The sequence below is a fragment of the Amphiura filiformis genome, chromosome 3, assembly GCF_039555335.1.
Source record: "Amphiura filiformis chromosome 3, Afil_fr2py, whole genome shotgun sequence".
Classification (NCBI taxonomy): domain Eukaryota; kingdom Metazoa; phylum Echinodermata; class Ophiuroidea; order Amphilepidida; family Amphiuridae; genus Amphiura; species Amphiura filiformis.
Window position 1 is genome coordinate 46,089,804 of NC_092630.1, and position 13,110 is coordinate 46,102,913.

General features: G+C 36.8%; 1 protein-coding gene across 1 annotated transcript; it reads right to left on the reverse strand.

Moving 5' to 3' along the window:
- Positions 1-2,055: 2,055 nt before the first annotated feature.
- LOC140148603 (uncharacterized) lies at positions 2,056-6,110 on the reverse strand. The gene is given in 2 exon segments (XM_072170613.1): positions 2,056-4,893; positions 4,896-6,110. Coding segments are annotated over 2 exon segments (2,628 nt in total). The 5' UTR covers positions 5,442-6,110; the 3' UTR covers positions 2,056-2,811.
- Positions 6,111-13,110: the final 7,000 nt, after the last annotated feature.

Sequence of the window (13,110 nt, forward strand, 5' to 3'; positions counted from 1 at the left end):
CTATCATGGTTGATTGGCTACAAGCCGCCCTCTATCTGCATTCCTGGTATGTGCCGCCCCTCTATCTCTCTATCATGGTTGGTTGGCTACACGCCGCCCTCTGGCTGCATTCCTGGTATGTGCCGCCCCTCTATCTCTCTATCATGGTTGGTTGGCTACAAGCCACCCTCTGTCTGCATTCCTGGTATGTGCCGCCCCCCCATCTCTCTATCATAGTTGGTTGGCTACAAGCCGCCTCTATCTGCATTCCTGGCATGTGTCGCCCCTCTATCTCTCTACCATGGTTGGTTGGCTACAAGCCGCCTCTATTTGCATTCCTGGTATGTACCGCCCCTCTATCTCTCTATCATGGTTGGTTGGCTACAAGCCGCCCTCTATCTGCATTCCTTGTATGTACCGCCCTCTATCTCTCTATCATGGTTGGTTGGCTGGCTACAAGCCGCCCTCTATCTGCGTTCCTGGTATGTGCCGCCCCTCTATCTCTCTATCATGGTTGGTTGGCTACAAGCCGACCTCTATCTGCATTCCTTGTATGTACCGCCCTCTATCTCTCTATCATGGTTGGTTGGCTACAAGCCGCCCTCTATCTGCGTTCCTGGTATGTGCCGCCCCTCTATCTCTCTATCATGGTTGGTTGGCTACAAGCCGACCTCTATCTGCATTCCTGGTATGTAGGCCCCTACCGCCCCTCTATCTCTCTATCATGGTTGGCTACAAGCCGCCGCGCCCTCTGTCTGTATTCCTGGTATGTGCCGCCCCTCTATCTCTCTATCATGGTTGGTTGGCTACAAGCCGCCCTCTATCTGCATTCCTGGTATGTGTCGCCCTTCTATCTCTCTATCATGGTTGGTTGGCTGCAAGCCGCCCTCTATCTGCATTCCTGGTATATGCCGCCCCTCTATCTCTCTATCAAGGTTGGTTGGCTACAAGCCGCCCTCTATCTGCATTCCTGGTATGTGCCGCCCCTCTATCTCTCCATCATGGTTGGTTAGCTACAAGCCGCTCTATCTCCCCTTTTCTCCTGACTGGTTACATCTCGTACTTGATATGTGCCGCCCTACAAGCCGCCCCTATCCCTCATCTTTTCTTCTCAGTGCTGATTACAAGGAGCCTCCTTATATGTGCCGCCCCACCCATAACTCAGGCCGGTTTTTTTTTCTTTCTTTCTTTCTTTCTTTCTTTCTTTCTTTCTTTCTTTCTTTCTTTCTTTCTTTCTTTCTTTCTTTCTTTCTTTCTTTCTCTTTCTTTCTTTCTTTCTTTTTTTTCTTTTTTCTTTCTTTCTTTCTTCTTTCTCTCTTTCTTTCTTTCCTTTCTTTCTTTCCTCTTTCTTTCTTTCTTTCTTTTCTCTGCCTCCTCTCCCTTTTTTCTTTTCGTTTTTCTCTTTTTCGCCGCCCCTTTTTTACCCCCGGGGGGCTGGCGCCCCCAAAGCCCCCCGCAAAATACCCGCATGTTCAAATTTATGTTCGTTGCTAAGGATTTCTAACTCGGATAGGGTGATTTTGGGTATTCTCACTCAGTTGTGATCTTGCAGGGCATATTTGGGTGTCCTCACTCACATGTGCTCTATGCGCAGGTCTCTAGATAGTTGCGTATTAGTCTTTAACAAAGATTTCATCTTCTGCCCATAGTAAATATACTGTGAACATGCTACAAAACCAATAAAACGTGTTAAGAGTCTAGCCCTGTTCGTAGGGGTATTGTCACTCACTAATGGGGAAAGTCACTCACAACAAAAAAAGGTGTTTTTTTTTTACTGTCAGGTGAGTGAGTATACCCAAATAGTATAACATACTGATAGTAAATACGAAAAAGTTATTATGAAAATACTGTGTCGAAAATACATTTATGTCTGCTAAGAAGTTGTTTTAGTGTAAAGTTTATTTTCTGATTGTTTATTTTTTTTATATGGAAAGCAACATTTGGTGAGAGGATACTTCATTTCAAATGATTTTGACCAGACTTTGTAAAAAGTCTCAATATTTGGATATGGGTATGGTCACTCACTCATGATTTAAAAAAAATCAGAAGTAAAATAAATATTATGGAGATGGGTATGGTCACTCACTTATGATCTTTTTAAAAAAATCAGTAGTAAAATAAATAATGTTATTGTCATATTACCACTCTTTAATTCAGGAATATTTACCATGTGTACAGGCACTCAATGCGGCTCATTTAGAGTGTTTTACATGACTAGTAACATTATTTTTCATTTTTTTTTCATTTCAGGTGTTCTGCATGATCAAGAACAGTAATTAGCCTATATAACAACAATCAATAACTTTCACGATTCTTTTTAGAGTGTTAAACATGATTACAACATTATTTTCATTTTTTTTTTACATTTCAGATGTTCTACATGATCAACAACATTAAATATATAACAACAATCAATAACTTAACTTTTAAACAATAGTTTTAAAATCAGTATTTACCGTTTTTGTTCTCTCAGACAAAAAAAAATGCAACTGGAAATGAAAATTTAGTACCAAAAATAGCCACAAATAAAAAAAATATTAAAAATGCAAACAAATAAAAACAAATAATAATAAAAAAATGCCAGATCTGTGAAAGGAAACTATTGAACAACCAAAAATGATATCATTGTTTGCAAACTTAATTTTTTTGCCATGTTTGTTTGCTGTCTTCCTGTAGTTTTTTGGCTGTTTGTTTTTTCTTAGATTTGGCATTTCCTTTTGCATTTTTGACTGCCTTCAGTTTCTTTGATTTGGCATTTTCTGTTGCCTTTTTGGCTACCTGCAGTTGTTTAGTTTTGGCCTTTTCTCTGGCCTTTTAGCTGCTTGCATTTTTTTAGTTTTGGCTTTGTCTTTTGCCTTCCTGTAGTTTTTTGGCTGTTTGTTTTTTCTTAGATTTGGCATTTCCTTTTGCATTTTTGACTGCCTTCAGTTTCTTTGATTTGGCATTTTCTGTTGCCTTTTTGGCTACCTGCAGTTGTTTAGTTTTGGCCTTTTCTCTGGCCTTTTTAGCTGCTTGCATTTTTTTAGTTTTGGCTTTTTCTTTTGCCTTTTGGAATTTTTCTTTGGCAGCTTTTGCTTTCTTTTCTTCCTTTTCTTTTCTGATTCTCAGCTTTTCATTTGCCTTTTCAACTTTTTCTTTGGCAACTTTTGCTTTCCTTTCTTCCTTTTCTTTCCTGATTCTCAGCTTTTCTAGCTCCTGATCCATCATCCTTTCTTTTTCAAGGATAACCTCATTTGATGTCAACACCCTACAATATGGATTTGTTTTTCTCACACGCTTTGGAGCATGAGTAAATGATGGCAGTTTGAAGATGGTGTTCAAGTGTGCATCCACTTGGTGAGCTTCAGTATGAGCAGCAGTTCCTGGGGATTCATCAGACTCAACTTCTGTCTGGTGAGCATTAGTAGCAGGAGCTAGTGACTCTTCTGATGAGAGAATTTGCGTCTTATCAAGTTCAGGAGGGACTGAATTTCCTAGCGATTCATTAATGTTATTGAACAATTCCAGACATGATGACATTGTTACAGAATCAGGTGAAATCTCAATGTCAAATGAATATCCTGGAGAAGTATTGATTCTAGCTGGGACTACAGGCAATGTTTCAAACACCAAGTCAAAGAACTCTGACTCGCTAGTGCTAGCTGAAACATGTGGACTATTTAACCCTGTCTGGTTAGTTTCAGGAGGAGCCTCTACTAACTCTGACTCGCTAGTGCTAGCTGAAACACGTGGACTATTTGACCCTGCAGTCTGGTTAGTTTCAGGAGGAGCCTCTACTAACTCTGACTTGCTAGTGCTAGCTGAAACAACTGGACTATTTGAACCTTTCTGGTTAGTTTCAGGAGGAGACTCTACTAACTCTGACTCGCTAGTGCTAGCTGAAACAACTGGACTATTTGAACCTTTCTGGTTAGTTTCAGGAGGAGACTCTACTAACTCTGACTCGCTAGTGCTAGCTGAAACAACTGGACTATTTGAACCTTTCTGGTTAGTTTCAGGAGGAGACTCTACTAACTCTGACTCGCTAGTGCTAGCTGAAACAACTGGACTATTTGAACCTTTCTGGTTAGTTTCAGGAGGAGACTCTACTAACTCTGACTCGCTAGTGCTAGCTGAAACAACTATATTGGACCCTGTCTGGTTAGTTTCAGGAGGAGCCTCTACTACATGTAACTCTGACTCGCTAGTGCTAGCTGAAACAACTGGACTAGTTGTTTGTAGCGGAGTGTTCAGTCCTGCAGATGGGAACAGAATTTTGTCACTTTGAATATCACCCAGTGTGAGTCTCTTGTATGGGGCAATGCCGACTCGTTTGAAACCATTGCTGACTACTCCTGTCTTTTGGCAACACTTATCCCAAGACTTCTGGAACACCTTCATGAAACTTCCCTTTTTAACGAACTCCCCGTGGTTCTCCCTGCAATATGCTTCATTCTCACGATTCCAATGGCATTTAAGTGATTTAAAGAAAGTAATGTCGAGAGGCTGGAGCAAATGAGTTGTATTAGGAGGCAGGCAGATTATATCAACATAGTTTTCTTGAGCTTCTTTCAATGTTCTCAAAGTCTCATGTGATTTGTGTCCATCAAGGATCAGTACAACCTTCTGTTCTTTGTTGTGTGGTCGTACATGCTTGTTGATGTATGGAATGAACAAATTACCAAACCATTTCTCAAATGCAACTGATCTGATCCAACCGCTCTCTGTGAATTGCACATACCAACCCTGTGGGGCACTCTCTACAAGGACATTATTGACCCTTTTGCCTGGGAATATTACTGCAGGAGGAATCATGTTGCCAGCAGCATTTCCACATGCTAAGACTGTGACCTGGGTTTTGTCCCCACTATTCAGACTATAGAGGGAACGGGTTTTCTTTAAAGCCACCACCTTGTGTGGCTTGAAATCAAGTGGCATGCCAACTTCATCTGCATTAAAGACACATGAAGGTGTTTGGTCAGATAAGTAGGGCTCCACAAAGTGTCATAAAATCTTGTCAACACCGCTTCATTTGTCATCTTTGCTCTCACCTGGCTAAGTTTTTCTGGGGTTCTTAAAGACAACTGAGGATGTCTCTTGAGGAATGCATAATACCAATCATTCCCAGCCTGCATTTTTGTTGCCCATAATTCTGCAACGTGCGACCTATGTGGATCTTTGTGAACGATCATCGCCGCCATCTCTTTGACTTGTTGCATGCTTTTCCCCACCCCCATATCCGCACACTTTATAATGTATTCTGTGAGATTGTCTTCTTCGTATTTTGTTAACACTGTTGAAATGCCTGGATGGGCATTTGCGGGTATTCTTCCGGCAGTCCTGTCTCTCAAAGTTGAATATGGGATGCCGTATTGTCTACTTGCACCTCTGATTGTCATTTCTTTCATTTGTATTTTTTGCAAAGCAATTGGAATCTGTGATCGGTCGTATTGTAGCAAAACGTTCTTACTTTTGTGTGGCATTTTGTAATATGTAAAGGAAATTAAACACAGATCTGGAACTGAAGAAAAATGTTAGGACATTTTACATGTCTTACTGTGCAGGCTCAAATTCGAAGTCGCACTCCAAATTATTCAAAATGTCCAAAATACATTGGCGTAGCTCATGTTCTTGAATTACATTGTCCTTAAAAAGTATGATTAGTGACATGACCATGTCCAGCAGTGCAATGATGGGAGGGACATTGCAATTGGGCACTTGCATCGGCATATCTGTATAGAATAAAAATGAAGACAATTCAAGATTTATTCATTTTGAAACATGCAAATATACAAGGAAGCAGTTCAATATTGACTATCATGTAAATCTTAATTATTAAACAAGATGTGGTATAAATTATGCTATTCAGTTTCAATTGATTTAATACTATTATGATGCTAGGCCCAACATTAATTAATCGAAACTGTGCATTTATACCATTGTCTTGCAACATGTTGGGGTATTGCCACTCATGTTTAGGGTATTGCCACTCACCATCCTCACTCAAGACTTGAGAGCAACAAAAGTGAGTGACTTTCCCCTAATACACATGCAGAGACCAAAAATATCCACAGTGCTTTGGCTTACATAGGAATGTATTACTTAGAAGCTTAAGAAGTTCCAGGCAATCAATTTCATTGAATACAAATGTTTAAAAGGCATCACCAGATCAATTATTTCACATTTTGAAACGTATACACAGTATTCCAAATAACTAAATGATACGAAAATGTATGAACATGAATGAGCAGCATACAAGAAAGGTACTTACTCAACAATTATCCGCTCAAGCCTTGCTTGTTTTAAAATCAGCAGTTACCTGGCTCATGTGCAACAAATGACAGCAATGCTCATGCTCAAATCAATTAGTAACAGGTTAACAAACTTTTTTGAGTGACCATACCCACATGGGTGAGGATACCCAAAATCACCCTACCCTTTTCATCCCGGCAGGTTTTTGTCTTATAACCAACCACAGAATACCTACGATAGTTGTACAACAAATGCACGTGAAGTGTGCGAAAATGTACAATTTAACCTATAGTAAATTTCTAGTGCACGTAAAAGAACATGTTAATTTCCTAAATTTGGGTGAAAAAAAGGAATTATAGGACATTTTTGTAACAATATAGAAAAATATAGGACGAGTTCGGAAATATAGGGCCGCTAGAAGCCCTGCAATTGATAATGAATGATCTAACAGAACAGAAATAAAAAATAAGATGGTAATTGTGTCCATTTTGGAGGTGATCAAAAAACTTGAGACAAAGAAACACACACAAACTACTTGACTTAGGAATTAATATTGCAACAGTAAATTTATTTTTGCTTCAATCATAACAGTGAAGATTGAAACGAAAGTTCATCAATCATCATGCTAAGCGGACTCAGGTGTTCCGTAGTGTACATGTACATTAGTCTTTGAATGTAATCATTAAAATAAAATTTTGAAAAACTGAACAATAGTTAAATATTAGATATTTGTATAACAGGTACTTGCGTATTCAAAGATGTTCATTTTGGTTGAATAGTGACATCTCTGTATATGTAAAATGACACAAACACAACATCCTATTTGCACACAGCTTTTAAGCATCATCCAGGCGGCCATATATCATTTTTTTACTTTTAAAATGAAAGGTCTTTGATCGATAGCTCAACACCCCCCTCCCATTTTTCTTCATCAAAGATGAGGTGTTGGTAAAAGAAGAAATCCTCATATTTTTCCCATTACTCCAGTCAAATTTAACGCTCGAGATATTTTTCTATGGTTTGAACAAAAGTATGGTGAATTGTGGTAACACCAGTAGTGTATGTCATCATCATCATCATCATCAGTCGGCTGCGGAGCAGGCGACTCACAAGCTTTCTCCAACTAATGCGATCTTGGGCAAGCGAAACAATTTTGTTTGGCTGCAGCATCCTTCAGTGTCTCCCAGGAGGTGCTGGACATACTGTAAGTACAGTGTGCGCGGCCGTCCCGGTTTCCTCTTCCCATGTGGTGGAATATAAAGAGCATATTCTTTCACAGGCTCGCCATCTTCAAGACGCAGTATATGGCCGAGAAATTTAAGTTGATGAATCTTGACTCTGGCAACCAGTGGAGTGGTGTTGGTCAGGTTGTAGATGGTTTCATTTGGAATCCGATCCACACGCTTGATGTTTAACATGACTCTGTAGCAAGATGTTGCAAATGCATTGATCTTGTTTTCCATGTCCTTGGTAATTACCCATGACTCGCACCCGTAGTGTATGTACTATCCAATGGGACAATTGTTATAATATAGGCTACATGTTATTACTTCTCAAATCAAACCCATGAAAACCGTTGGGCAATACAACTCAAAATTTGGTAACATATTGTTTTAATGGTAAAAAAAAAGCATGCCTCAAATGAGTGTTTTTTTGGCGAAAGAGACGATAGGCAAAACACAAATACATTACAATAGATTAGTTTATAAATTGTATCATATTTGTACAGCCACCTGTATCAGTAGTAGGCCTATATATAGTTGCTCAAATTCCAAATGTTTTTGTGGACGGTGTCTGCCTTTGTCTCATTCGTCAAAAAAGACTCACTAGAGACATATACTTGTAGACGGAATTCTATGGTATGTGGGGAGACTACTTGTCAACTTTGTGGTTGTATGGTAAGAGTAGGCCTACTTACTTATTCTAAAATAATACATATCAACATCCTAGCATACATATGCATCTTCCTCATCAAAATACTAATATTGAATTGAATTTTTAATAAAGAAAATTGAGCTGTATCTTATGGATGAAATGGATAAATGGGATTAAAGGAGGATTTTGTGATCCTAGCATCCTCTTTTTATGACATTTTTCAGCAGATATCCACGAAAAAAGCTTATTCCCAAAATTTCAGTTTGATTCCGATTTTGCGTTTGCGAGTTATGTATGATTATGTGTATTACACTGCTCCATATGCCACTGTTGTAATTTCGTTCTGGTATACCAGAACGAAATTCAAATTTGACGATATTTTTGCTAAACAAATTAATCGGCAAGAAACTGTTGGTACATAAACATTATATGTAGCCAGAGGTTTAGAGTGGTAAAAAAATCTCAACTTTTTTTGAGAAAAGTGGGGGGGATGAGGCTGTGGATCACGAAATGCCCTTTTAATATCAAAACAACTGGTACTTGTGCATCTCAAATGTTTAAATTGGTTGAATATAGTAAGTGGCATATCTGCATATAAAATGACACAAACACAACATCCTGTTTGCAGAGCTTTTAAGTATCATCCAGACAGCCATATATTGCAGCACTAATTTTGATCACTGTTTACATAACATTTAAATACAAGTTTATCATGTTTGATATTTTGTTTACTTTTTAAATTACAGGTCTTTAACCTGATCGATAGCCTCATTCCCCATTTTTCTTCATAAAACAAAACTAACATTTGGTATCAGTAGAAAGCCTCATATTTTTCATATTACCCCCCTCAAATTTAACGCCCCAGATATTTTTCCTTTATATGGTGTGAACAAAAGCACGGTAAATTGTGGTAAAAACACCAGAAGTCTATGAGGCATCATTATAATAATACATGCTGTTACTTCTCAAATCAAAAGCATGAAACCTGCTGGGGCAATACAACTTAAAATTTGGTAACATATTGTTTTAATGGTATGCTTCAATGTTCTAGACAAGCCTCTGTAAATTTTTCATTTGGCAAACAAATCAAAGCATAAAACAAAAGATTGAATTAGAACTGCTGAGCTACCAATACTTGACTCCATATTTCACTCATACAAGCCCCATCTTCTTTATACTGGAAAATAAATTAAGATTCATGATTAAGAGAAAAAAAACCAGTTGAAGTTTGATACTAAGGGTAAACTTAATTAAACCATAATGTACGATCTTATAATATGAAATTGGTTAATTTTTTTCAAACCTGATTTTTTTGCATATTTGTAATGGTCACACATATCCCAAATTGCACCTAAATGGAATCAGCCAAATTTGTTGTCTTTGTAGGTCAACAGAGCAAAGAACTGTATGTTAAATGGTCAAAATAACTAATGGGGTTTCTTTCACTTTACCTTGTTATTTCAACTTAAAATGGACAGCAACCCTTCTCGGCAGTTATTACTAATATTATTTCAACATTTTGAATAAAATATAACAAAATTAAAATTTGACGGAAATCGTACATTAAGGCTTTAAGCTTTGCGTTAAGAACCCTCCCATAGTTTACGCTTCATACTTAATCAGTTTATTGAATGTATCTGCGGATCCAACACATTTGATCACCTTTTTGTTATATTTTTGAGTTGTCAAAGTTGCTTTTGTAATTTAAGCAATTTCATAAAAGTTGGAAAATAATAAGTACCAATTCTCTTGCTATATATATCTGTTGCATATATTGAATACAACGAAAAGTACTGGATTTGTATCCTGAAATTTTATTCTCTTTGTAAAAAGATACAAACTCAATAATTTAGAACCAAAATTATGCACCTCCGATGTTTGAACCGAAATCCCTCAATTGGTGATGAGTTCAAAGCCCCTTGAAGGCTTGTGACACATGTGGTGCATTGAAAGTCTTTATGTAATCAGTTCTGAAAGCCTAGGTAATAATTGTATCCACTTCAGTTCTCTTTAAACACAACTCTATAGTATTACCCCAAGTATAGGGGATTAAGTTTGAAAATAGTGCAATTAATGGAAATCTGAAAATTCAAAAGAATATCAACAAATTGTGACCAAATCATGGACTAGTACAAGAAAATTTATAAAATTAGAAAATATCAAAATTTCCTAAAAATTCTGTTCATAAGAACTTGGGGGAAATTTAAGTCCACAAATTTCCTGTTTATAGAAACACCTTATGGTTTAATTTACTTCTTGTACATAATTATGATTGATTGCAATTTAGAAAGACTAACCAAAATTTTCCTCCTTTGTTGTTGAACATTTTCAGGGTAACATGTATAATTGAATTGTTTAGCATTTAATGTACAAGTCTGTGTAAGCATATCCACTGTGACTGTCTCTGCATGCACTACACAAATATACTTAACTACAATTAACTGGACAAAACCCTGATGAGGAAATTTTTACCAATTGTCTTTGATTCATTTCTATATACCTATGGTTTAAATTCAAGCACATCAATTCAAGCTCCGGGTTCAAGCTTTTCTACTCAAAGTAAAATTTAAGTTTGATGTTCATGATCAGTTCCAAATAATTGGCAAAAATATCTCGTCACAATTTCATAATTAGAATTGTCTTTGTTTATGAAAATAAAGTTAGTAAATGATAACTTGGTAACACTAGAACCAGATACTTATCAATTCATAAAGTGATAACATAGCAACAACAATTTATTAATGTAACATTGCAATCAGCTTCAGTATCACATTTCTCATACTTTTTTTTTTTTTCCTACGAAAAAAGGAAAGAATCCTAACAGAAATATAATAGTGTATGGAAAAGAAACAAATACATATTGTTATGAGTTTGTGCCGAATAAAAATGAGTCTCTTTGTTAAATTCATGTTATGCATGACTTCTGCTGAATTAGCATCACTTGTTTAATGGTGATAAGTGTGCAAAAGAGGGCAGCATACGGGGTTAGTTAAGGGTACAGTATCGTGCAGCTGATACCCTGTTCTATAATTAAAGAGAATTCAAAAGTAGCATGACTTTAACAAATCACTACTTGGCACTCTGTCAAACTCATAACGATATGGAAGAGAGATGGAGAGAGAGTGATAGAGAAGAGAAGAGAGAAAGAGATAAGAGAGAGAACGACTAAGGAGAAAACAAAGACATGGAAGAGATGAGACAAACAGTAGAGAAATAAGAGACAGCACAAAGAAAGGGAGCGAGAGAGAGAGGGAGAGAGAATAAAGAGGGGAGGAAGATAAATCAAACAATACATTTGTGAACTTATGTATAAAAATAAAGCCATTGAAAACTGGTTCACACTACTTTTTTTCTTTGAGTTTTATTGTCAACACATGATACCACCTGTCCTGCATGCTTTGTTCAACAGTTGTTTACTTGTTAGGATTGCCACATATTGATTCAATAATATTTCAGATAAAGCAAATAGTTTTCAAAATAAAACAATTTAAATTTGTATAAAACAAAATGTACAAAATAAACACAGGTGAAAATGAAATAAATATAACATAAGCGACATTCTAATTGTGTAAAGAGCACTTTTCTAAAACTCGTTAAGTCCACTAATAGTTTTGAGATAAATAAACTTTGACTAAAATTTGGAAATATAATGTTGGGTTTCACGTTTATTTTTTTGTGATTCAGGTTATACACAACTAGAAATGAGCAAATTACCAAGTAAGAATTGTCTTTTAAAAAGACAAAGTTCACGGATCAGGTGTACAGGCTGTATCAAAATGATTGGTACACATCAGTTTCCAGTGATTATGGACATGACTGCCACATCAAACTGCAATCCGCATAATTGATTAATATCATAAACAGTCACAAAAGATTTATGGGGATCCAATAAATCATTTGAAAGAATCAGGCTTTTTATAAAACTGCTGGGTACCAATCCTTTTGGTACAGCTTGTATAGTAATTTGTTCTAAATTCATCTTTAAAACAAATACACCATAATATTCAATTACCATGATTACAGCATAAGGCCTTATGTCACAGTATCACTATCTTGATCTTGATAAGATGCCTACTCATATACGGCAGCATAGCATGGATAAGCTCTTAGCATGGACAACTATATTCATACTAGCCAATACTTTCAAAAACCAGGGGAAGATGAGATAATAATGTCCAAATTGTCCAAAACATCAAAATATTAAATGTGATATAATGAACCGATTCCAATTTCCTATAATGCATTTGATCAGTGATCACAATTGGATTGCTCCTGCATCATAAAACACTACTGCACATGTTTGTTGGAAAGCAGACATTGACAAGTGGAGGCATTGTATGATGAAGTTTCAAGCCAATATATGATACACTATCGGGAACAGGCAAATGGTCTACATGGTAAGGCCCAAGTCTAAGAGCTGTAGCTCAAATGCAGTACGCTCTAAACAATGTCTGATCATATCTTACAATTAGAATTTGCAATGGATTTGATTGAAAATATCAAATGGTTGTTCTTCTTCATGATTTACATATATTTATTGTTAGTTCTCAGAACTTACGCATTGTGGTATGGATTTTTGTACTTAGTAAAGGTAAATTAGGTAAAGTTAGACATCTTATACTAGATGTCAAAATACCATCATTTACATAACCCTCCAAAAGTACTTAATGCGGAATCAAGTCAGCAGGTCAAATGTGTGAAATAAACCTACACAGTGTACACTGAGATATTCCACTTTACAAAAGTTTGGAATTGTCAGCTTCTATTTTGGCACTTTTGACACCATACACAAATTCCAATGCGACACATTTTTATACCTCACTGGCAGGCAAGCTGGGTGCTTCCCCATACCAGTCTTTTGTCAAAATTAGTGTCCAATTACAATTGTATCATCGGGGTGTACTTTTAAATACAGAAGTAGAAATAGTATCATACCTGCAGAAACACCCCAGCTTGGTATGTGAAATACAATGATACAGGTGGGGATGCCACCCAGGTATGGCTGCCTTCATTTGAACATTTGGA